The sequence below is a fragment of the Anser cygnoides genome, chromosome 7 (assembly GCF_040182565.1).
Source record: "Anser cygnoides isolate HZ-2024a breed goose chromosome 7, Taihu_goose_T2T_genome, whole genome shotgun sequence".
Lineage (NCBI taxonomy): Eukaryota > Metazoa > Chordata > Aves > Anseriformes > Anatidae > Anser > Anser cygnoides.
Window position 1 is genome coordinate 37,234,557 of NC_089879.1, and position 24,535 is coordinate 37,259,091.

At 40.4% G+C, this 24,535-nt stretch overlaps 1 protein-coding gene across 2 annotated transcripts in view; it reads right to left on the minus strand.

Moving 5' to 3' along the window:
• ADK (adenosine kinase) overlaps positions 1 to 24,535 on the minus strand; it is a 293,088-nt gene that overhangs the window by 263,948 nt on the left and 4,605 nt on the right. Inside the window, exons 1-2 of one of the 2 annotated variants that reach the window (XM_048060308.2) lie at positions 20,666 to 20,767; positions 15,043 to 15,117 (exon numbers count right to left, since the gene is read on the minus strand). In XM_048060308.2, the coding sequence (XP_047916265.1) occupies positions 15,043 to 15,117; positions 20,666 to 20,679 (89 nt within the window). In that variant the 5' untranslated portion in view covers positions 20,680 to 20,767. Of the gene's footprint in view, positions 1 to 15,042; positions 15,118 to 20,665; positions 20,768 to 24,535 lie in introns of those variants that run through there. The other variant, XM_067000398.1, reaches the window with a different exon arrangement.

The following is a 24,535-nucleotide window of genomic DNA, read 5'->3' on the forward strand; positions in this document are numbered from 1 at the left end:
CAAAATAATAAGAATCTGTAACGTTCTACAGAAAAATTGCAAGTAAATGTCAAAACAAACTGTAGTACATTTCAAAAATGATATTTTTAAGTGCTTCCTGATGTCCTTCAGGGACATTTAATCTACTGAAAGAATAGCCAACGTTCCAGCCACCCGTTCCCAGATGGCAGCTGCACGCAGGCACGCTGAGGGGCAGACAGAGCCCCCCAGCACAGCGCTATCACCCCGCACAGCTGCAAGCTTCCACCAAGCCAGCTCAGCTGCCTGGCCAGATACACACAGCCCGGCCTGTGCACCCTGCAAGCAACTATTTCAGGCAGTCCGACAGGCTGCTGGTTTTACCTTGGGTGAAGCCTCCACTTTAGGAAGGCATTAGCTTTGTCCCCTTACTTGGTTCCTCATGGAATTTCTTAAGCTCCACCATAGTCAGACCTTCAGCACATCCTATTCTGATCAAAGCTCAGTCAACGTATCTGCAAATATAGGCTATCAGATCACTGTTTTATCATCCATCCTCTAGCCTCAGTTTAAACAAGGAGTTTCACAACCCCTTACAAGACCTTCTTCCAGTTTGGAGCTATTATTTTTCTTTACTTTAAATGGCATTCTTTCGAACCTGGTTAACAAAGAGGCATGTTCAGGCACTGAAATTACCAGGAAAAGTGTGCAAGTTAAACATCCTAAATTTCGTCCAGAAACCCAGACCCAACTCCAATTGAGTCTCTGGAAAAGCATCTCTCTACCTTCAGCCTACAGCAGGGAGTAGTGACACAGGACGTCCACACCAGCTTGCTAAGCAAGGTGATCTGAATACCTCCCATTAGGCCATAACTCCTTCGCTACACGCTATTAATAAACCAGAGATGCATTTCAATGAAAGAAGCTCAAAATTACCGTATGTATGTTTTCGCCTTCCCAAATCGGCTTTCCCAAATCTCTCAATCTTTCTTCTCCCATTTGTTTTCAGTTATTCAGATGGGAACTTAGTGTTATTTCCTCCCTTCCTAAATTTCACATTTCTAGAGCCAAGTACATGCACAGATATATACATAATCAAAATCGATTTATACACAATTGATATATACACAACCAAAATTGTCCCCCCCAACAATACTACGTTAATCTTAAATATTTTCTCTTTCAACAAGCCTAGAAATAAAGTAGCACAGGCAAAGACTAAAAGATTATTGCAGACACTGAGGACAGACATTACATAGAGCCAGAATAACATTAAGGAAATATGCAGGTACATATAGTTATATATACTCTATAAATACGCTAAGGCCACTTGCAAGAGTTTTATGTACGTAACAGCCAAATATACAACTCTGGCCAAGAGTTGGTTATGGTGCTACCAAAAGGAAAAACAAAAAACAAAACTATGAAGCATACACATTTTTCACTAATTTTTACTTTTGTAAGTATATGACTTTCCCAGCACTCACATACAAAATTATCATCTCAACTTCAGTTTTTACAAAAATATAATTTTATGAAATGTCTTTTTTTTTTTTAAAAAAGCACACTAGAACCTGCAAGCTCAGCTCTGACTTGTGCAATGCAATTTAAAGACCTTTCTGAAACAGCAAGCCTATGACTCACTTTTTTTTTTTATATTTCTCCTAATATGACAGGTATGGAAACTAATGCCCTTGAACTTTAGTCAACATTTTTGCAAAAAAGCTCTTAATTTAACAAACAGCTGTAAGGCATGTTCCCCTTCATGCAGCATTCAATTTTACAAAGCCTTAACCCAATTAAAAAGAAAACACAGCCTACACTAAATACGTACTGGTGAAAAACTTCAAGAGAATATCAAGTTCAGATCTGCTCTATGTACCAGACTTTCCTGAAAAGCTGGTAAAACTAACCTGTCCTAAGGCAAAAACCTAAGACTGGTGATGATTAAACAGGTTTTAAAAATGACAATACAACATCCTTGCTTTAAAATTCACTTCCCTTTTGAAATTTCTCCTTACTTGAATCTACCAGCCAGGAAAAAATAAAGAAAAAAGAATAGCTGAAAATTGCACAGGGTTCAAAATAAAAAATCAGCATGGATATACATTGCTGCTTGAGCCAGAAGAGTCAAGTCAAGAACTCCACTGTACAGACTACCCAGAAACATGGAGGTACACAAAACTGCATACATACATAAACACACATATCCAATATTTCATGAATATTTTCAATAATACTTGTGAAGGAACAAGAAGCTAGAGATAAAAAGATATTTTTGCATTAGCTGTCAATGTGAGTAGCCAGCATGAAAAAAATGGAAGCTATCTGAGTAATACAAAAACAGTAAGGCATTCTAGGAAGCTCTGAACATAGATATCTGTGCAGTCATTCCTCTGCCTTGGTCGACAAACAAAAAACATGAACCTTGCCACCGTCCATTGCTCTGACTACCCTGGCTCCCCTTTCAAAGATCTTGAGCTTTGCTGTTCCATCAGCTCACTGTACCTGACAGTCTCTGCTGCGGTTATTTTAACTGTTTCCCAGATGGATTACACTGGAATGCATGAAATGGTACATTTCTGAAATGAAATTCACAAAAAAGGTCACCAAAAAAAGCAACGAAGTGATTTCTCTGTCAGATACCCAAAGTTTCTTGGTTGTGTGAACTCGACAAGAATTCATGCTACAGCAGGCTATGCTTCATCAATAAAAGAAGAGACCTTTTTTAAGGCAGAGCTTTGCAGATGCATTTCTTCATAAGTTTTCAACAAAGCCAGTAAAAACCCTTGAGGCCCTGAGCAGCCTTCTTGTACTTCAGATCAGTCAGAACGCATTTCCATAAGAATGATTCAGCAGTTATGCTGTTTCAGCTTTCAAGTGATGTTAAAGCTACTTTCACTGTTCTAAAAACAGAAATGCTGTCCTTCTTCTGGAGGTTTTTCTTAATAATTCATCCTCTAAAACGAGGACAGCCAGCCAGTGGGACACTAGTGCTTACATGTCCTTCTTCAGTCTGTATTGCTTGCTTTCTACCAAAGGCCGTTAGCACATCCCACCAGATCTTCCAGGTTAGAAACACTGCCACATGTGAACCTGCTGCCACAGTGCTATCTCACCAAGCATTTACAGACCAGTGCACAAAATAAACCCAATCTCCCAGAATATTTAGCTGATGAGATGTATGGGGAGACAGGTACAGGATGTCAGCCTTTTTATTAATTTCCTTCTGGAATTTATTGGCTAAGATGACTAACGATGCCCTAACTGCTACACAGAGATCAGAAGACAGTAAGTGAATTGCTTTTCCAACAGCAGTAAAATGCTAGTAGCTGCAAGGCAGTATTTCTGTATTTCTGACAATGCTACCGTTGATTACAAGTTTCAATAATGCTTCATGTAGCCTCAATCTACTGATTAGCCTAAAAATCCTTTTCACATATAAAAACAAGGAGCACAAGCAGCATGACTTGCATTTGTTTGGATCATTATATTCAACTGGCTAACTCAGATTCCAGGGGCTGTGCATTTTCTAAAGCCAGATGAAAACAAAAAAGCACAAGCCAGACCAGACCTTATGCACGAATTCAGCAGCCAAATTCATCATGGACCAGATGCAAACAGCTAAACCAAAATTAAAGTTGCGTGTCATTGGCACATACAACCTAGTCCAAATATTTGTTTTAAAACATCATTCTTTCCCCATAGAGCTCCCCAACAAAGCGCTTTGATTCATATCCTGAAAGTCACCGTCTCTTGCCTGACTTGCACTGCTCTTCTTCCGCAACAGGGTGATACATCTGCTTTTGATCCTCCCCACTCTCCCAAATCCCTGTCTGTTGCTTTGCTATCTTCTCCCAGCTTCACCACCTGAAATGCACCACGCTTCCCACTCCCTCAGCATTTCTCTCCCATTTGACCTCTCTTGCCTTGTAACAGCACAGCTTCTCCCACCTACCCTTTCACATGTTTCTCTTGGCCTCAAGTTGACTGCAGACCAGGCACCCTTTCAACACCGATTTCTGTCTTCCATGACAGCTGATCACCAACCGCTGTTACTCTAGGATGACCTTACACAGGTTATACAATTTCAGAAGATATCCTTACTGAATACATATTGCTTTGTCACCAAACAAAATACAAGTCCAGACCCATTTCCTTGAGAAACTGAAAGATTCAAAGGGTTTGTACGATAGCAACACAATCCCAATGAAAACCTGACTCTGGAAAATCTCAGTCCTGCAATAGTCCACTTCCACTAACAAAAGAGAAGACTGCCTAAAAGGCTTTTCAGACATTCCTTTAGTGAAGTACTGGGGATGTAAGAGATTGCACGCCTCAACTGACTTCATCAGGGATCAGCACTCGACCCAGCACCATGCCACACATCTAGGCGTGACCTGGAGTTAAATGCATTAAGTGCTGATGAAATCCACAGATGACAGCAAACTGGCAAGGATATGCAGTGACAACAGACCATTCTAGCAGACAGCAAGGCAAGCCCATTCATATATGACTTTAAAACACAAATGCAGAGTGAAGCAGGTAAATAAGAATATGGGCAGGGATAAAGCATGTTCCACAGAGCAGTAGTTTGGGGGTGGGTGGGATACATCAGATGCCATAATCTGCAATTAAGTCAACATGAGCTTCCACCTTATGTCAAACGGTGAAGACACCAATGACCTGGTTTAATATAGAAAAAGGGCACAGCAAACAGAACAATAAAAAACAGCAGATCAACAGAGTGAGTGGTCAGCCTCAGTAATTCTTCTGTCCCCTTACATTCCTGAACAGAAGATCTATCTAAAACATTTAAATTGGGAAGAAAAGTAGATCAGAGTAAAGCACCTGCTAGTGATAATGGGAAAGACACATACAAAAAATATCATCAAGGAAGGTTAAGATACTTCTGTCTTAAGAGCATTGGAAATAAATGCCTTTTTCATTGTTACCAATGACACTGAATCAATACCAGCTGGGGAAAAGAAAATGTAGCACTCTACTGGCAGAAAACACTGACTAACAAAACATCTTCTTCAGGAGGAGTTTAAGTGCAACTCAAACCACAGATTTTGGCTGTCCCATTTCTAAGATGTTCCAGACTTCAAGCACAGGTACTGGAATGGGCACACCAGTGCTGAGAAAATGAAGCCACATCCTTGAAAACCCAAGGAAGATCTGCTGGTGTTTTTATTTTTCCATCACCATGCTTTTCCCAGTTCCTGTGTACTAACACGACTGTAGTCATATTCAGCTGCATCACATCCTAGATAAACATCTGTTTTTCAGAAAAAAACTTGTGGAATTTCCGGGTGAAAGAGATCCTAAGAATACCAGCAGAAAGATTTTCTCTTTTTTTTTTTTTAAACACTATGAAAATGAAAGATGGATTTAAATTTCAAACACAATGAAGTTCAAACTACACTCCTAAACCCTAGAAGAAGAAAACCCACTGCACTGTAATACAATTACAAGTGGTTTTTACCCCACAATTTTCCTGCATGGATATGATCACTATTTTAAATATAAAAATTACTAGGTATAGCTTTTCTGGTGTTTTTTTTTTTTTGTTGTCGTCTCCCCCTCTCCCCCAATCAAACTTTTTCATAAAGAGCTGCTTTTACATTATTCAGTGCAGCAAAATAGACTCCGTACTGATGGTGTGTTTGCAAATCGGGACTTTAAGTAGCTATTAATATTGTAAGACAGACTTAAAGAGCTTTTGAAATTGAAGTCAAAACAATAATAGGTTTAAATGATTAAAAGGGATTAAGAAAGCCAGGAAAGTCCAAAGCCTGTTAATCACCAGAATGCAGAAAACTATGATCATTTAATAGGGTAGGCCCTATCACTTTGGACTTAAGCATATAGCAGGGACCTTGTCAAAATGGTTTTCTTAACTACAAATTAGTGTGCTAAAAATTTACAGTCTCTAGACACTGAGTATCTATCTAAAGAGAAATGTTTTTTGCAGTAATCATTTTGGAAATATCTGACTGCAAGTGCCTTTTTCAAAGCCAGTCACCACACTTCACACTTTTTTTTTTGTGAAAACATTACTCTGGATGCTCAGAGTACTCATAACATTGACAGAAAATATTTTTGGTTGACCTTTAGTAATTTAAGAAATAAAATATTACTTGAATTTGTGCAAAAGTATAGGCTGTTCTTTTTATAGACTGAACTCTTCGATGTATTCTTTTAATAGTATCCCTTTGAGCATTCAGTATTTAAACCATATTTTAGTCACATCAGTCTTTTTGCATTATTTTTGTTCTGACATAATCTAGCCTTTTCATACTGATTTTCTTCAACCAGAAATAAACATTGGCTTGTGTTTATAATTAAAATTAGTTCACCAACAAACCAGTTTTCACGATCTTGCATTAAAATTTCATTTACATAAAAACAAAAAATTAACAAAAGTAATACACACACAATCTAATCTAAACAATAATAATCTGCAGGGTTCCAGTTCTCTTCTAGATGGCCACAATTACTTATTATCACTTTAAAAATGTATTGTTTGAATTAGTTTGTACTAGTTCTACAACAGATCTTACCAGCACTAGTACTGAAATTCCCCAGATACCTTGCTGCTGCATTAGCATTAGCTCTTCTTCTTGACAAGGAGATTATAGCAAAATATCATTTGAGGAAGGCAGTCATGTGGTCATGGAGGTGACCCTGAGATTCTGATGAGGAGATCTATAGATTATTTTAATGATTTTTTCTAAATAAAGACTTGCTGTATGCCCTATATGAATAACACTGAGCTCGAGGGAGCCTCTTCACACTTGAAAATGAAGCCTTCACCTTGTTTTTCTAAGAAGGAGGCACACTTGTAAAACAATTCTCATTAGGTATCAAGATGAAGTTCAGTAGCCTCTATTTCTACAGTAAAGTACAGGTTAGTACTTTGGACAAAACTAACACAGGCAGTAAACACAACACTTGTAAATATAAAGCAACTCTTAGGATTCATCAACATACAACACATTTCATAACTGAATTACAGCTTTGTCCCCATACTAAATCTGTTCTGTCTCCACCACTAAAAGGTAAAAAAATTAATCTAAAACACAGTTACTTTAATATCTCCAGCACAAAGAAAGAAATAACTCATCAAGAAAAATCAGTAAGATGCAGGAAAAAACTTCTGTCCAGTGATGAACTCATAAACCACTCAGTCCATAATATTACTTTCAAACAATAAAATCCTCCAAACAGGAGGATACTAAAAGCACTGAGGCTGTATCAAATTTTGATTAATCTTTATCACTTTCTGCTCTCAAAAATACTAAGAATTCACCTTTTCATTATTCATAGTGACCCAGCAAGACTGGTATATCATACTTCAAAATGCACTGCTTTATTTAGAGACCATAACAGAACTAATATATGCAAGACTCAGTCTTACATATCACTTTTTTGTATAAATTTTATTTATTTAAAGATAGCTTAAGATGTAACTTGGGTTTTTTGTTCCCTCCCCCCCCAGTTACCCCACTTTATGGATGTTTGTTTGTTACAGTCTCACTAGGCAAAAGCACCAATTCCATATTACTACAGTTTCAATGAGCTTTTGCTGGGCTTAGCAGCCAGGTCTCCTCTATCATCTGTGGAGGCACCTCAGCACCTGTTACAGGACAGTTCAGCCTACAGAAGTTTAAGCATACAACTGTCGGGTACCTGGGGTAGCTCACGTCCCTTAACTCACCTTCTCTAATTTTATTTTATTTCTTTTTAAACATTGATCAGGGCAACCAGTAAATTAGAGACACAAGTGCTGCAGCTTTATGAAATTCCAGCTATGCTGAAAAAACATACCAAGCCACAAAGAACATTAGTTTTATTGGGAAAAAACAGCATGTGAAAAATGGCAGAGAAGGTTTGTTTCTTTACTGCAAACATCTTAATTTCATTCTAAAAAAAGAAAATGCAGGAGCAACACCAGGACGGAGACTCAGAGAAGAGCTGGAGAGAAACTTCTTGGAATCTTCTCCTACCACTGGAGGATCAGAGGTAGCAAGAACAGCAATTACTGCTTCTGGGAAGAACTGCTCCTCCCTTTTGCTTTTAGCTATTGCCACTGTGTTTTGCATCTTAAATCTCACACACAGTTGCAGCCACAGTATCTGGCCCAGACACACAGGATTCTGGCAGAGGAAAAAGGGACCGAGGCATTTGGATGGTTCCTGCCACACACGGCCCAAAGTAGCTTCCTGCTTCAACTGAATAACAATTTTGACCCAGGGCTGGTTGTAGAAAAAGGTGCTTGAATATTTCTAATTTTGTGACTCGGCAGAAGTTTCAAATTCAAAATATCCCCCTAGGGTGCTCGGCTTCTTGCACTGATTTGTTTTTGTTTTTTAATTATTATTTGTTCTGTTTTTTGTTTGTTTTATTTTTTTATTTTTTTTTTTTAACCCCAGTTTATATATAAAACTTGAAGTGTCCTACCTTTGAAAATGTCAGCTATGCCTCAGTATGTTCTTGGCCAAAGCAGGAACCAGTAGCTGGCACTTTGAAAATGATAAAAAGCTAGCAATTGCTGAAGTAATTTACCTCAACTAATTCAGTATGTTGAATGGTGCAATCTGTTGATTTAACTCTACACATAGTTTGCCTCAGTTCATATATGACACAAAAATTGCTGAAGAAACTAGTCAGGGATTTTGCAAAGGTTAACTTTTGCAAAGGTTGGCAGAATAACTTCTCATTTTTTTTAATCAACAATTTTTTTTTAATCAACAAAAATAGGCAATTCCCAGCCAATCTCCAACATCTCACAGTTTGTGACATTACTAACTAAATAAAAAAATAATACAGACAGTGGAATTTCATTGCAAACACATAAGATACACAACTAAGCAGTATCTCACGTACACCAACTAACAGTTGTGTTCTGTTGCTCCCTAGTACTGCTGTACAGAACAAAATCACAAGCATAATTTAAAAACAATTATCTTCAAAGAAACATGCTGGAACACACTCTTGCAAAAAGGAAGTTATAGCAACTAAAAAAGGAGCAGCAGATTTGGAGGGAGGTCTTCATTCGAAAAGTTCTGAAGAGTTTCTGCAGCTTCTTGTCACTGCTCACTTGTTACAGCTTGTCATACCAGGCAGTCATGCTCCCCTTTATGCTTTGTCACGTGCATCTCAGATTCTCACATCACTGTCACTTCAGGACAAGTGGGGAGGGGGGGATGACAAGAACACACACATCACTGGAGCAGGCTGGAAAAATAATCACAAAGTTCTCCAGCCATAGTTCCCCAGTCTTTATCTGACAAGGCAGACATAAAACCACAAGTTCAAAGTAAAACTGGAAAACAAAGGCAATTTGTTGGAATCAATTCATGCAACTTGCAAAGACACAGCTATTCTGAGTGTGATTTTCAAGTTGTCCTGAAAGGTTCAGCGTTGTTTTACAAGGTTCAGCACAGTTTCAAATTAATAATCTGATGACACACAACACAAGCATCTACACCAGAAACTGGCGAACTCATCATTGAATCTCTTGATAGCAATCAAAAAATAGAAAAGCATAACACTCTCAGCAAGATATTCTAGTATACTATTAAAGCAAGAGGCAAGGGTTTGTGAAATGAAGATCTTGGTCCCCAGCTCTGTATTTAATCTGAACTCAATAGGGAACTTCTGGCATCACGACATCTTGTCTGCAATGCAGACTTGGTCTTTCTCCAGTAACCTGGAATACTCCAAGTTCCGCCCCACCAAAAATAAAGCCAAATAAGTTTCCAACAGCAGGTTTACCCTTCTCCAGCCCTCAGCCAGGGGTAAACAAAAACAGTAGCAATTAAGGGGAGCACAGGCTGCCTCCACCCTGTCCCTGTGGCTACAGCAGAAACCAGAGGTGCCAGGCAGCAGGAGGGAGGCCAAGCCCAGCCAGAGCAGGCCTGGAGGTGGGGACGCCAGGCCCAGCACCACAACAGCAGCAGGGACCAGCAGCAGCCGAGTACCTCACAGCACAGGCTACAGTAGTGCTAACACTGACGTGGTATTCATACATTGTTCAGGAGCAGCCTGATGAAATACTAAGTTATGAAAAAAGAAGTATTCAACACATTTCATTTCAAGAATGGAAGGACAGAATCCATCTCATCCCAATATACACAACGGGAGAAGAAAAGCTGACAAGACTGTGTGCTGCCTGACCTGAATGAAGCATGACCAGTCAAGTAGCAATGTGCATTACAATTTCCTTAAAAATCTAATTTTAACACGTTTTTTTTAAAAAAGGTATGACAACAACTTAAAGACTGCTATCATTAAAAATTTGTCTTTTGAGACAATTCCATTACAAATTAACTTAACCTACAGTAAAAAAAAAAAAGACAAATTATTGTTAATTTTAACTGGATTTTTCTATTTTTCAATTCATGAGTGATCAAATTTTCACTACTTTCCAAAACAGAAAAAAAATAATGTACCTTTCCTATACTGTTGCTAGTTTGGTTTGTAGAAGAATGGGAATAGAAGACAGTCTTAGAATCACATCTAATTATCCTGTAATTAACAAGAATGCCTGCAACCAGATCATCATTATCAAGTAAATGATTTTTATCTACTGTACTCTAAACAAATAGCAATCTTAAGGGTCTGATTAGAAAACCAAGATGAAGTCTTTTTCAGTACAAACAGCAAGTCCTGCTTCCAAAGAGAAACTTTCACCATCTTGTTTTAGAGCGACGTTAGTTCCTCAATGAGAAACTCAGCTTTACCAAAGGTATCTTCAGCAAGGGTCTTTTCATTTATTACTACCTAGTAAAAAACAGACCAACTTCATTCACAGAGCTCTTTCACCTACAGTTCCCTGTTTGCTGTTAGAGGAGGCAAAAAGGACCCAGTTTAAAATTCCAGTATTTCAGTATTTGCCTTGTAACACAACTCCCAAACTTTTTTTTAACAAAGTTTCTATTTGGGTGTGAAGTGAAAAATATAGCTAAGCTGCGCACATGTCAGTCAGTCGTGTCTCAAGGTCATTCTAAAAAATACAATTCAAGAACTGTTTGTATTCTATTGACATGTAATGAAATGGGTTTTCTGAAAAAAAAATAAAAAAGCTGAAGTTACAAACAAGTACAAGAAGTGAAAACCCCTGATACATTAACAACGACATGTTCCATACTATTTACAAGCACATAATTACAAGCTCTTCCAGGTATGTAAGTGATCAAGCTTGATCAAGTTGATCAAGCTTAGTGTACCCTGGAAACGTCACAACTCCTTAGTCAGAGCTCTGTCTTTGCATAGGTAGAGTTTTCATATAGCTTCTTCCAAATGGAACTTAACTAAAATCTTTCCCTCATTTAAACTAGACCTTTAACTAAATGCACTAGGAAAAAAATATCAGGCTTGTAAAAAGCTCTAATTAAGTTGTCAGGCATGCTACCAAATTTATGGGCCCACTAGTACAGAGAGGTCCTTTTAAAGACAGCCATCATTACCTTAAGTTTCTGTAAGCAAACATTGTTTTTTTAAAAAATTTAACAGCAGTCAGATGATGCAATTTAGCTCAACAGTATCAACAATGTTTTATGTTCACACCCTGAGATAAGCTAAATTGGGTTCTACAGATACAACTCTAACCAGAAGCTAATAAAATCCTCAGCTGTTCAGTTTCTCTACCCAATGAGCCAACACACCACCTACCTTTTAGTAGCAATCTTTCACTAGGATTATTGAAACAATGGAACATTATAGCAAACATTTTTTAAAAAGGTAAATCTTCAGGGACAATTATGTTTTTTTAAATTTTACTATGTACTTTCCATACATTCAGCATTGTATGGGCAGATAATATAGCCCTTGACTTAAAGCAATACAAATACCTGCTAACACATCCTAGAGAATTGACAAGGTACCCAAAGTCAAACTAAACACATTAATGAAGGTGAAAAGGCTTAAAGTTGTATTTTTCACCTAAATCTGGCAGCAAAGTCTGCACCTGTGGTTCCCATCCTGTGAACACATGCTTTACAACCGCTGGATGTGCACTTGAGGTGACAAATAATGACCAGATCTCTATAGCCTAAACAGTTCAACTATAGTTGTTAAAAATTACCTATCTGCTAAAGAGCACTGCTCCTTCTACAGAGAGCAATGAAACAGATGCCATCTCCTAACAGCAGGGTATAGGAGTATTTCCAAAAGTTAGAGGTACTGAATTTCTCTGGAAAGTGGTTTTAAAGCATGAGCATAGGTTAAATAGAATTTGTCTGCTTTAACCTATATGACATTAAATCCTATGAAGTTATACTTAAATGCCTGTTACAAATTCCATAGGTAAAGGAATCGTTCCTGTTGAATGTCACATGTAAAATCTAGTAAACAAATTATACTGAAAGCTTTAATAAGCATCTCTTAGTAACGTTACTTTCACAAGATTAACATAGCTACAGTGAGCAATTCACCCACAAAGCATCTCCCCTTTTTTCTTTCCCCTACCACCCATAAAATCTCTTATTTCAGCAAGTATCTATATCCCAGAAAAATGGGGTGGGGAAAAAAAAGTTACTGAGTTAATTCAAATTAAAAGGACATGCAAAACACTATCTTTCTGATATTTCTTTCATGCAGATACTCTGAAAAAAAAACAAGGACTTCAAGACTGCTTTCCAGCTCTGTGAACAGAATTTGAAGTGGTTTTGGATATCAACAGCTTTCAATAGTGCCACAGACATTGCTAAAACTTTTCAGATTGTCTCCCCAGAAGAAATGAGATTGAAAAAGCCTAACTCCCTGACAGAGGCCAACACTTCCCTGGCTCAGGTAATGCCAGACTGCTGCTGTGGTCTGAAAATCAGACTGGCACAGTGGAGTTCTGTTGTGACATAAATTAAGACCACCTCTCATATAAAGAGTCTAGGAAAGGCTTAAAGCTTTCCAAAATTGTCAAGATACTGAAGACTTCGGACCAAGTCCAGATTAAACCAAAATTCAACTTTGAAAGAAGAGTGATAGGGCTATGTTAATAACCCAAGGCAAAAACATCCACCCAACCCTCCAACACCGCTCATTTCTTCAAGCCAGTATTGCATGGCAGGAAGTTGTTCTGAATCTGCCAGTGGTAGGACTGCTATTATGTATTTATTCTCAAGTTTGTTTATAAAATGGCATGTACACAGTTTATATATTGTTTAAAGGAATATTTGAGAATTCCTACACAATCTTATACTGTTTCCATTTGCATTTTATTAATAGAAGTTACAAAAACAATCTGGCCAGCAGGACTCATTTTAACATTCTCTTATTTCATTGACAATAGACGTTGATTAAACTTGCAAGATCAAGCCCTTTATTCCGAACAAAGGTATTTACTCTTAAAAGAGTGGTTTTACAAGAGAGGATGGCGGACTGAGAGAAACAGAACAGCCTCTTTTCATACTCTCAAGTCAGAGCCCAGCTGGCCTTATGGTCCCATTGAAACGCTCATCTAGCTGAAGAGGTGAGAGACTCCAGAAGCGATCGATTGTTGCCAAGACACCAAGAGCTAACCTTAGGGGGCTAGAGATGGCTGCATGCCTTCTTCAACAAGGAAAAACAGAAATTTGACTGGTATGATCAACAGTGTCTGTCAAGTGCTTTGCAGTCCCGAAACACTCGTGTTCTTCCACCTCCCTGAAGTATTTGAAAAACTTAATTCTAGGACTTCTAAAATAACTAGGTTTGCTACTTCATCTCCCCTCACAGGCTGAGGAGGCATGGGATTTGATTACTATTTCAGGAAGTACTGCAAACACAGTTGGACTTGGAGTAAAAGTGTGCTTGTCCATTTTTTAAGTGGACAACTATGCACACACACTGACAAACAGGAAGCTAGAAGAAAAGTCAGGTATGTAAGAAGAGTGTAGACAAGCTTCCCAGTTCCCAGGTTATTAGCAGAGCTATCACACTATCTGCAGGTCCCCTGTGAAACTGCTGGAGGACTGCTTATTGCTTTAAATAACTCAATGCTCCACAGAGGTATTTTGGCAGTAAAGAAATGCTCACAAAGCAGATGATGTTCCAGGAGATAGTTTAACTTGTCTGACAGGACTCAAATTTGCATATGTAAATTTGAGTGATAAAAATATCCGCTGCAAAACAAATAAATTATTGCGTTTATTAAAGCTTCGTAACAAAAGATTTGTGGCTGACAATACATATTCAAACTCTGCACCTGTTCTTTATTCAGTGATTAGAAATTTACTCCTGATCCGGTATTCCCTTTAAAAACACAGAATGACTACAGAAAAACAGTATTTTAAAAATGAAACAAAGAATAGTGAGCAGAGCACTTTGAAAGATGAAATCAACTTTCTGACTCATCACTTGAAAACTAGAGACACAAAGCAGCAGAAAGTGGAAGAAACTGAGCTCATCCTGAAGAATCTAACAGAACAACTACATTTTACAACTCTGGAAGAGCCACATCTCTATAAACTGATCTGAGAATGAGTAATCTCAACATTACCAGGAATATACAAACAGTAATTCAGTGATATGGTTATATAGATGGCAGCATAACAACTAGGCTTAAGTAAGATAACGGGCTTCCTGATAAGAGTGGTCCTGTTTTTTACTGATAAATTGAAATGAAATCTAAAAATTAAAGTACACATGCATAACTTTTCTTGTTGTTACAGAAATGGTCATTTGCCCCCAAATTCATTACCAAAGAAAGAGAAAAAGAGTGCTGTAACAATATATCAAAAAAAGCACATTTATACAACAGCTAACTACATCACACTGACATTAACAATTGCTTCCAATTAAAGCCAACCAAAGATTACACTAAAAGACCAGAATATTTAATTGGTAGGAAAAAAAAACAAATACTAAAAACACATTCTGAAACACTGTTCACTGACACCACCACCACAACTTCATCTGTCCAGAACAATAAAATGACTGATAGAATAAATATTCTTTGAGAAAAAGCCAAAAATCCCTCAGAAGTCAGTGTAAACTTAGCATTACACAAGCACTTAGTCCTCTTTATAGGCATCATTCTGGAGACAGAACTGACAAAAAAAAAAAAAAAAGAGAGAGAGAAAAGAAATCAAGACTTACTTGTCAAGGAAGTCCTTGTCCACAACCGCACAGATATCAAGCAGAGGATTTCCCATGCCAAACAGGACATTTTCACTGTAAGAGAACCAATTATTTTAAAGTTACTTTAGTACAGTACCTTGAAGATTTACTTTTTTATTAGAGAGGAAAAAGTTTTTCTTTAATACAACCGAGGAACAAAACGATAGGCATTTTGCCCAGTGTAGTAGCAACCATTTACCTGGCATACAGACCAAGAGTCAAATTTGAATGAACCACCTTACAACAATATTGTGATCTATATACAGACTACAAGAAGTCATGAGTATATAAAGCGTGCAAAACCACATTCTGTCATTTTAAGAATTGCATTCAGGTTACAATACCAGATTTTAAGTATGGGGAGCATCAAACCAGTTTATAAAAATTTCACTGAGCAGACTCAGTTGCGGGGTTTACTCTGATACTGGCCAATAATTTACAATTTAAGTGCATTTTAATCAACTGAGATTAAGAGCCTATGGATTCTGCACTGTCAGCCATCTCAAAATGCAAAGCCTTCTACTGCTAAGAACATTCATTCTTGCTTTTTAATCAAATTTAAATTCATTACCATGACTTCCACCACATAAAAACAAGCCATCAGATACTGTCAACAACTGAATGAGCTGGCTTTTGTTATTTTATTTTTCAAAGGCTCATTCAGAAATCACATATTACATTTTCCTGACTAGCACATATTTGGGCAATAATGCACTAATACCAAAGGATTAGATACACAGCCTAATGTCAAGTAGGAGTGAATGCAGCCATTCTCCAAGGCTGCCTAGAACATTCAAAACCATCACATTCCTTGCTAAGCCAACACCTGATGCCTACAGCTGGCAGGGCAAGCACTTGCTGTACCTACCAAAGGTAGCATCAGTATCAACACCACCAAATAAGTCTCCCTCTTTACCGAGTTCCTATTAAGCATTAGCAGAGGAAGCAGATTCAAGGTCTTTCCATCTCCCAAATAGCGCTGCTGCAACTGCAGCCTTCACTAACTGAATGCTCAAAGCTGGATAACACTATTGGCTGAATCTCAAAGCCAGTGAGTTTGCAATTGTTTTGGCTCATTTAGAGCAGGAGAAATGCTTTACAGACACGACATCTGTCCACTAAATGATGGATTTCGTTAACTCCTACTCGGCAAGATAAGAAAACAGAACACAGAACAAGCAGAAGGGAGATGGTGTGGAACAACCTCCCAAACTGCATCCAACAGAGCTTGGAAACTCATTCACGTACTTCCTCTCACAGCTAACAAGAAAGGCCCTTAGCTGACAAATATCTGTCAAACTTTGAGATGCTTGCCAAAAATACACAGTCACACTTCTTCTTCTTTAGGATGCCATATTAGTCTCCGCTAAATGTTAAATTCTGAAGTCCAGAAATGAAGAATTGGTCAACATGATTAATACCCTTGATAGAGATGTAGCAAACCATGCCTGACATAGCTTATTTCTTGTTGTAGCTTTAAAGAGAGGCCTTCACAGCCCAGTTCACTGTATTGCCAAGTTCGTGTGGAAGACTGAGCCAGAAATACAGCTCACTCATAATTGAAGCAGGCAACATCTGCTTGGTAAAAAACCTGTAAGACTCCCTAAGTATTTTTGCTAGTGTGAGAAGCGTTTCTGTTAAATACTAGAATATATAAAGCAGATCAAAATAATGCTAAGTTATACACAGGTAGAAGAAAACAGGAGGGAAAGACAGATTCCAGTTAAGACGATATAAGGATAAAGGGGATTGCAGTCAGAGCCCCTAGACAGGACACTCTTTCCATTTTAAAAACTAAGTATTTCATCAGTAGTATCATAGGACCAGTTCTATCCTGGTCTATCCAGGACAGTCCTGTTCTATCCTCAAGTTCTCCTCCTCCCACTGTTTTTTACAATCATCCCCTCTCAAGTACACTAGAGGCTGTGTAGTAAGGTGCTATCTGGGATGGAAAGTTTCAAGAGACGAGAGGTGTGGAATATGTAACACAACTTATTTTTGCAAATAAGCTGAAGACACGAACAAATATATACTAATAGCTAGCCTTGTATCTTCAATTAACAGACATTTCTACATTTTCAGTTACTTCAGCTAGATGTTTGAATTAAGGAAGTCCCGAGATACTAGGACTCCCATGCTTAAAACTGTATGCTATCATTCCATTTGCAAACAGGAAAGGGGAAAAAATTTAAAAAGAATCTCACACACTATTTGTACTGGAGACTGTAGTCATGTCACATAGAGTACGGTAAAAACACCTTCTTGGATTAAGTAGAAAGAGTCTAAACAACCTCTTAAATAAAAGTCACAGATTTAAAAAATTCAACAAGGTAAAACTGACAACATTGTGATTAGCATTTTCTAACACTAGATTTGTAAACCACAATATGAAGACTCCAGTGTTTCTACTGTTTAAGACCTTGCAGTGTAAACCCTTAGCACATTCAATGTGATTAACCGAACGCTACATTTCAGTAGTGTGCAAGTTACACTTCAGCACACTGCAAATCACCCTTCCCTGCTTGAAGGGCTGCAAATTAGCTGCTCTGTTACACTGCTGTTTCTTTTGTGGCATCAGATGAGGTAGGCAGTTACTCAGCTGTAACGCACCCCTCTGTACCGACAGTAAGAAAAGAATATGTCACACATACAATAGCTGACTTTATAGAGCAAAAACACATACATAAACATAAATTTAGGATCCTGTAGGACACTAAGTTTATGAATCACCAAAGCAAGCATCGGAGATGCTGGAACGTTACATTCTCACCGAGTTTAATGCTTTCAGCACTACATGTGAAACCTACTGGCCTTGTGTTTGCTCCTCAGTCACACTAGACACCTGGACTGATTAAAGCTTCACAGATTATTTGCAACCAACAAGATATAAGATAGTGAGGAAGCAGCAATAGATTGCTCAAATGTTAGATTTCACAATACGCTGGTTATTTGAGTAATACACCTCTGCACCAGACGTGGAACAAACGCTTATGCACACCGCAGCCTCCTTGACTCCATCCAGTCCCGTCTCTTGCACGCAAGTGATGGTATCTACTCATTCCAGAAGGATGTTCCTGTCTAATTTGACTAACCTATTGCAAAACAGCATTTATCTCTTCAAGAAACAAGTGACAAGCCCTCCACCTGCAAAAATTAATGACATACATCTGACTATATCAGTGCCAATGTGTGGGTGTGTATATATATATATATATGCATATGCAATAGGCATATGCATACAGTACATATACAAAAATAAGATGTTGATACAAATCTAAGACTTGTTCGGACACAGAAATATGCCATCTGCATCGTAGACAAAACTACAGAAACAACGCCAGCTTGCTTGACGGAAAGCTTAGATGCATTAGAAGGCTTAGAATGCATTTGCATTCTAAACGCTTGGCAAGAAGTAATGTATTTTAATGAGTTTGTCATTTACCACTGGACTTGATGAAGAGGTAGTTTTAATTATAAGTTCCATGTAATCCATTAAATGTATCTTCACCTCCTAATTACGGCATTTTGTGAGGAGATCACCATTAATTTTTCACAAATAGACAAAGCCTATCACATAGTACTCTCTCCTCATCACAATTTGCAGAAATAATGGAGCGCAACTAAACTGGTGTAACATAAAAACAAAACAACCTAAACAAACAAAAAAAGCCATCAGTACTGAGCTATCCTTCAACCATTTTGAAAGAGATCAACAACACTAACCATAACTGAGTGATCTGAAAAGCTGTGTCTGAAATCCTAGTCATATACTTATAATCACTATGCTGTTGCAGGCATCTTTAAAAATAAAGTTCTGCCTCTAGCTGGCTGCTGAACACTGGCAGTACTGTGTCTAAGTATCTTCCAATTCTGTTATCACCTGAAAACTACTGTGCACTTCATTGGAACAGCAGCATCAAAACGTCAGCAAAAGCACTGGGCACTGGTACACAGATAGAGAAATCGTTTGAGCACTTGGCTACAGAATTGTCTTGCTTAAAAACAAAATCCCATTACCTCTTAAAAAGCATTTCACATTTTTTTCTTGTTAATTGCCGCAAAGATATTCTCGTCTACATAATAGTAACAAATAGCAATGGGAGCTAAGTTGATTTTTTTATTGGTCTTTTTTATTTGGTCTGTAACAACCTCATCCTGCCATGCAGCTGTAACGTACACAGAAATAAATTCTTATGCTGACTCACTTTACAGTCAAAAAGCCATAATAAAACACAATTGGGAAACTTGGGTGTCCCAGTTGCATGACAAAACCTCAATGCACGACAGCCTGCTGTATGCCCAGTCTTCCATTTAAAAATGTAAGACACCATTTTGTAAAACCCGAAATTTTAGGTATACCTGTAGGGCATGATCGTACCTTAAGTAAGGCCAAACAAGATGCATTCTAAGCATACGTACTTCAGTCGCAAAGGAACATAGTCAAACCTTACATAACACAAGGTCTGAATTTGTCAAAGATCCCTTACACAGGTAGATGAAACCAAGCAGCAACAGCACCACATCAACTGCATTTGAATAGCTAGAAGCTTTTGACTGACAGCATTCTTCCCTCATCGTGCTTCCCTACGCAACATAATTATAAGTGAGTTATACCGTGTTTGCTGCTGGCCCTCTGACACTAAAACCACTTCAGAGCTGTTACTGTGTTACTGTGAGACAATTTCCCCCACATCACCAGCCAGCCACCTCAGCGTACAGAGCCCAAACATGCCAGTGGCCTGCCCGACCGCTCTCGTGCTGTCCTGTTTAGGTCTTAAGTAAAGGCAGTACATGGTAAAGGAGCTGCCCACCTATATGCTGACTTACTGGAGCATCTTCAGTGAAGATGGCATCCGTCATGAAACTTTTGTGGTCTTCCATAGCGATACACTGACAGGTTCTCACAAACCAAGCCTAAAGCCTTGGCCTTACGGAGGCAGAGCTGTCACAGCGACACGAAGCCGTTCCAGCAGCAGGGAGCCCCTCATGCAGCCCAGCAGGTGTGCGCGCCCGCAGCACCCACCAGGTCCCAGCCCCGCGGAGCTGTGAGGCTGGGCAGGGACCAGGCGGGCCGTCCCCAGCGATAATGGGCTGGGGGCTGCGGGATGGGGGCACCTGCGTGAGGAGGCTCCCGCCTCGCGACACCTGCCTGCTCGGAGTTTTCGGTAGGACTTGCCACGGTCGCTCATCTCAGCGCACCTCCAGGCACGGATCTCACAGACACCTCGCCCCGACGATCTGACAGAACCGCAGCCCCGGCGGCCGGCCGGCAGCACCGCGCCTCGCCGCGCCCCCGCCGCTCGGCACCTGGAGCTCCCGGTCACCGGGCAGCGGCCGGCGGCACGGGGCGCACCGAGCCGGGGCTGCGGGCGGCAACAGCCGGGTGGTGAGGCCGGCGCTCTCCCACCTCTGCGGGGAGCTCGGCGTGCCCGGGGACCGTCGCCTCTTGGGCTGGCCCCGGGCGCAGCACAGCCCGGAGCGGAGCGGGGCTCCCCCGCACGCGTGGGGGCAGAGGGAAACCGCGGGCGGAGGGAGGTACACGGCGCCCGCCCCGCCGCCCCCTTCCTTCCCCGGGGAGCCGCGCCGGGGCTCGCGGCGTTACCTGAGGGTCGGCATGGCGCCCCGCGGCGTCGCCTCCCCGCCCGCTGGCTCGGCCGTGACTGAGCCGCCGGCCACGGCCCGCCCGAGCCACTTGCGCGCCGCCGCCCCGCCCCGCCCGCCCGCGCGCTCCGCCATTGGCCGGGCGGCGGCCGGGGGCGGTCCCGCGGCGGCGGAGGGCAGCGGGGAGCCCAGCGGTGCGGGCGGCCGCCGGCCTCGCGCCCCGGCTCGGACGCGCGCGGTAGCGGGCGGCGGCGTGGCCCGCCTGGCGCCCCGGGCTCCCCGGCCGCCATCTTTGATGCGGGCAACGAGCAGCGCCTCTCCCGGCCCTCGTGGGGCCGTCGCCTCCGTGCCCTGCCCGAGGCGGGAGTCACGGCCCCCCGCGATAAGTTAGGGAAACGAGCTGGAGGCAGCACTCAGGTGCCGGGCCCCAGTTCTAGTGCCCGCAGTAAAGATGGCCAGCGCGGCCCCAGGCACTGTCAGGGCACCGTGACAACGGCTGTGCTCCTGTGGGGACCCCACCACCCCTCAGGTTCCCCCCACTGTGGCCACCCCACAGCCCCCCTGCCCTCCCCGATCTCACCATCCCGGGCACCTGCCCACTGCCCCAGTGTTGTTCCAGGACAAGCCGTCTGCCCCAGCAGAGCAAAGCCCCCCACATGCCATTTTCACACACCGTACAAGGATGCATTTTCACGCCTTTTATTTGCACGTGCTGGGTACGACCTTAGTGAGGCCTCAGGCGACCTTCTCGAAGCCTTCCTCCTCAGCTGTCACTGACACAGCACCCGCAGGTCTCTGCCAGGCCAGGTGCTGGAGCACGGCCGGCCAGCCACGCAGGTGCAGGGTCTCCTCATCTCCAGATGTGAGGTTATTGTACTCACAGGTTGCCACAGCACCTGGCAGCCACCTGCCACATGCAGCTACCAGGCGTGGCTCTGTCTTCCCAACCTGCCTGAGGCCAAGCGGAGATGCTGATGAGATGCGGGCCTGGTTGCCATCGTCCGAGCCCTTCACCTTCTAACCTCATCCCGAAGCGTGTGACATCCAAAGAGAGCTGCCAGGCCACGGATGGAAAGCATCGGCAAAGCCAGGTTGGTGTTTTTCTCTCTTCCTGTCTTCCTGCCCACTTGCTCTTCATTTGGCTGCCAGATTACTGCTACCCCATGCAGATTTGGCACTTGTTTTATTAACTTACCAGCACCAGAAGCACTGATTCATGAAACTCATGTCAGAAAGGGTTGTTTTTGCCAAAAGAAAATCCCACGTTGTTCTGTTAAGTAAGGCTATATTACCTCTAATTAAATACGTAAACTTCTAAATGATGTGTTTATTATTAGCCTTAGCCTCTTCATCTACAAAATGGGAATATTGTACTCAGAAAAATTAAAGCCTGACAATTCAAGAATTTGCTGATTTTCAGGTGTGTCATAAGAGGTCAAAATTTCAGATGTTCATGATGCTTAAGGACCTATGGCATCATTAGAAGATAACAGGAATATTTATGTTTAATACCTGAGGTTGGACAGATTTCCTTGGATTTCCCAACTGGACACTCAAAATGAATTATCACTCACAAAATTCTGGTTATTAAAGTTGGTCAGGGGTCTTAAAAAGTCAAATTAAGGGGAGTGGCAAACATCCCATCACTTAAGCAAAAGCTTGCAACACACAATACAACAGGTGCCCAAATCCTGAAATAGGACTTTAAATACTGTATTTGGACACACAATGGCTGTAACCTCCGATCCGTTCTGAACGATTAATTACTCTTATTTTAACAATTTTAGTGCCTAACGGCCAAACCTCTGTTTTGTAACTGAAAATGAGGGGGTGGAGGGAAATCCTGTCATGTAGACAAATATAACAATAGCAGTAACAAAGCTTGTGTCTTGTTAGTCCTATCGCAACATTTTCAGTAATAAATACATGTTAAAAAAATCAAGAAGTAGCATCCCTCACAAATAATTACCTGGCTTTAACAAGCACATAAGAAAGAATATATACGGGAAAATAGATGTAATACATTACCTATATTTGTAGTAATGTCTACCATATAACAACTGCATATTATGAATATTAAGCTACAGAGTCCAAATGAGGTACCATCAAATGTTTCTAACTTTTTACCAATTCAGCAAGATGCTATGAGAAGGCTGTTTTTCTAGAAAATTAAACAACCTTTTGTGAATTAGCACAACAGCACTTGTCAATAGCACTTTATAAACTTACAACTATTCCTAAGTGTACGAACAATCATCTTGCTTGTACTAACACATACCTGCAGAATCTACTGTTACTGATGTCTTTGAGGCATCACCTACCACTACTGGGGTTTTTGGTTGTCTGCCAGGTAACTTCTAGATGTCTTGACACACAGCTGGAGCAAGAGCAATCAGGGAATCTCTAGTAAAACAGTCATTTATCAATTACAATCATTCACAGATTAACTTTGTGAAGCTTGTGCCACAAGTTCGACTTGTAGTCACACCAGTTGTGTGCTAGGCAGCCAGTTTGAACTTGCTCAGCCCATCCAGCTCCTTCCAAACTTGCTCGGCTTGCATGGAGCGGCTGACCCATGCCTTTGCACGTGTTTTGGCTTCAGAAATCCCAGCAAAAATACAGAATTCACAGCTTTTCATCTAAAAACATATAGCACCTGATAGGGTCTAGCCACAATTTCTCCTGACTGCTTCTGTCATTATACAGTAAGGAATAGATCTTCAGGGCCATCTCAGTTCCTGTACGTATGATGAACTATCGCACCTCAGGTGATTCCACTAGAATGTTTACTCTTCCAGCACAGCAATGAATTAAAAGTAAACTGTACCCCTACCTGATACACCAACAGACAAGTACGTGAGAACTTGCAAAACAGCACTTTATTGAAGCAACCCGTGAAACTACACATTTTATACATGTATAAGTTGTCTAATCAAGATACAGGCAAACTAGGCCTTAGCTTTGAACTGTATTATGCTCCATAACACAATATTCAGTATAAATTGTCTACATTACAATACAACCAAAAAGTTCTCCATCAACCTTCATATTTCATGCAATTTCTTCTAAGTACTAAACTAAGGTTAGTTTTAGGTAAGCTGTCCATGCTTCTACCTCTACAAGACAGAAGGTTGTTGATCGTTTACGTAATAGCCTCAGCAGACATTATAAAATGGGACTAGCAAGAACAAAGTCCATTAACTCTCTTTTGGTAAGAGCATTTTACACATCTTATATGCGTTTTCTACAAAAATGATTGTTTTGAAACTATTTCTGCAGAGAAAAAAATATATTTTACAATAAAAAAATAACATTTTTAGCTTTTATGGATCTCCTAGCAAACTATTAGAAATATTTTAAATTTAAAATCCTATAGCACAATCAATTGCTTTTAGACCAGCTTCACAGACAATACAGCTGTAAAAGCAAAAGAAAATCTGTAAATTCTAATCTAAAAGAAAATCTGTAAGCCTGTTGCCTACTTATATTACAGCTATTCTTCTTTCCTCTATCTTATTCAAGTCAAACAGCCTAATCCTTTAGTTCCAACTGCTTTGTAACACTGAATGTACAATAAAAAATAAATAAATATCTTTCACTGGAAATGCAATCCAAAGGTAGCATAAAGCCAGCAAGTTGCCTTATGTTACCATATCCTTCAGGCATGGTACAGCTTTGACTGCGGTCAATCATTAAAGAAATTATTACAGTTCAAAATGGGGAAAAAAAAAAAAAAAAACTTCACTTAACTCTGAGTAATACTCAGACTTGCCTCCTTCACGCAAAATGCTTATTTATTGTATAAATAACATTAGTATGTAAATTGAAATGAGTTAAGAAGCGAGTTCTGTACATACAAGATGAAAATCCT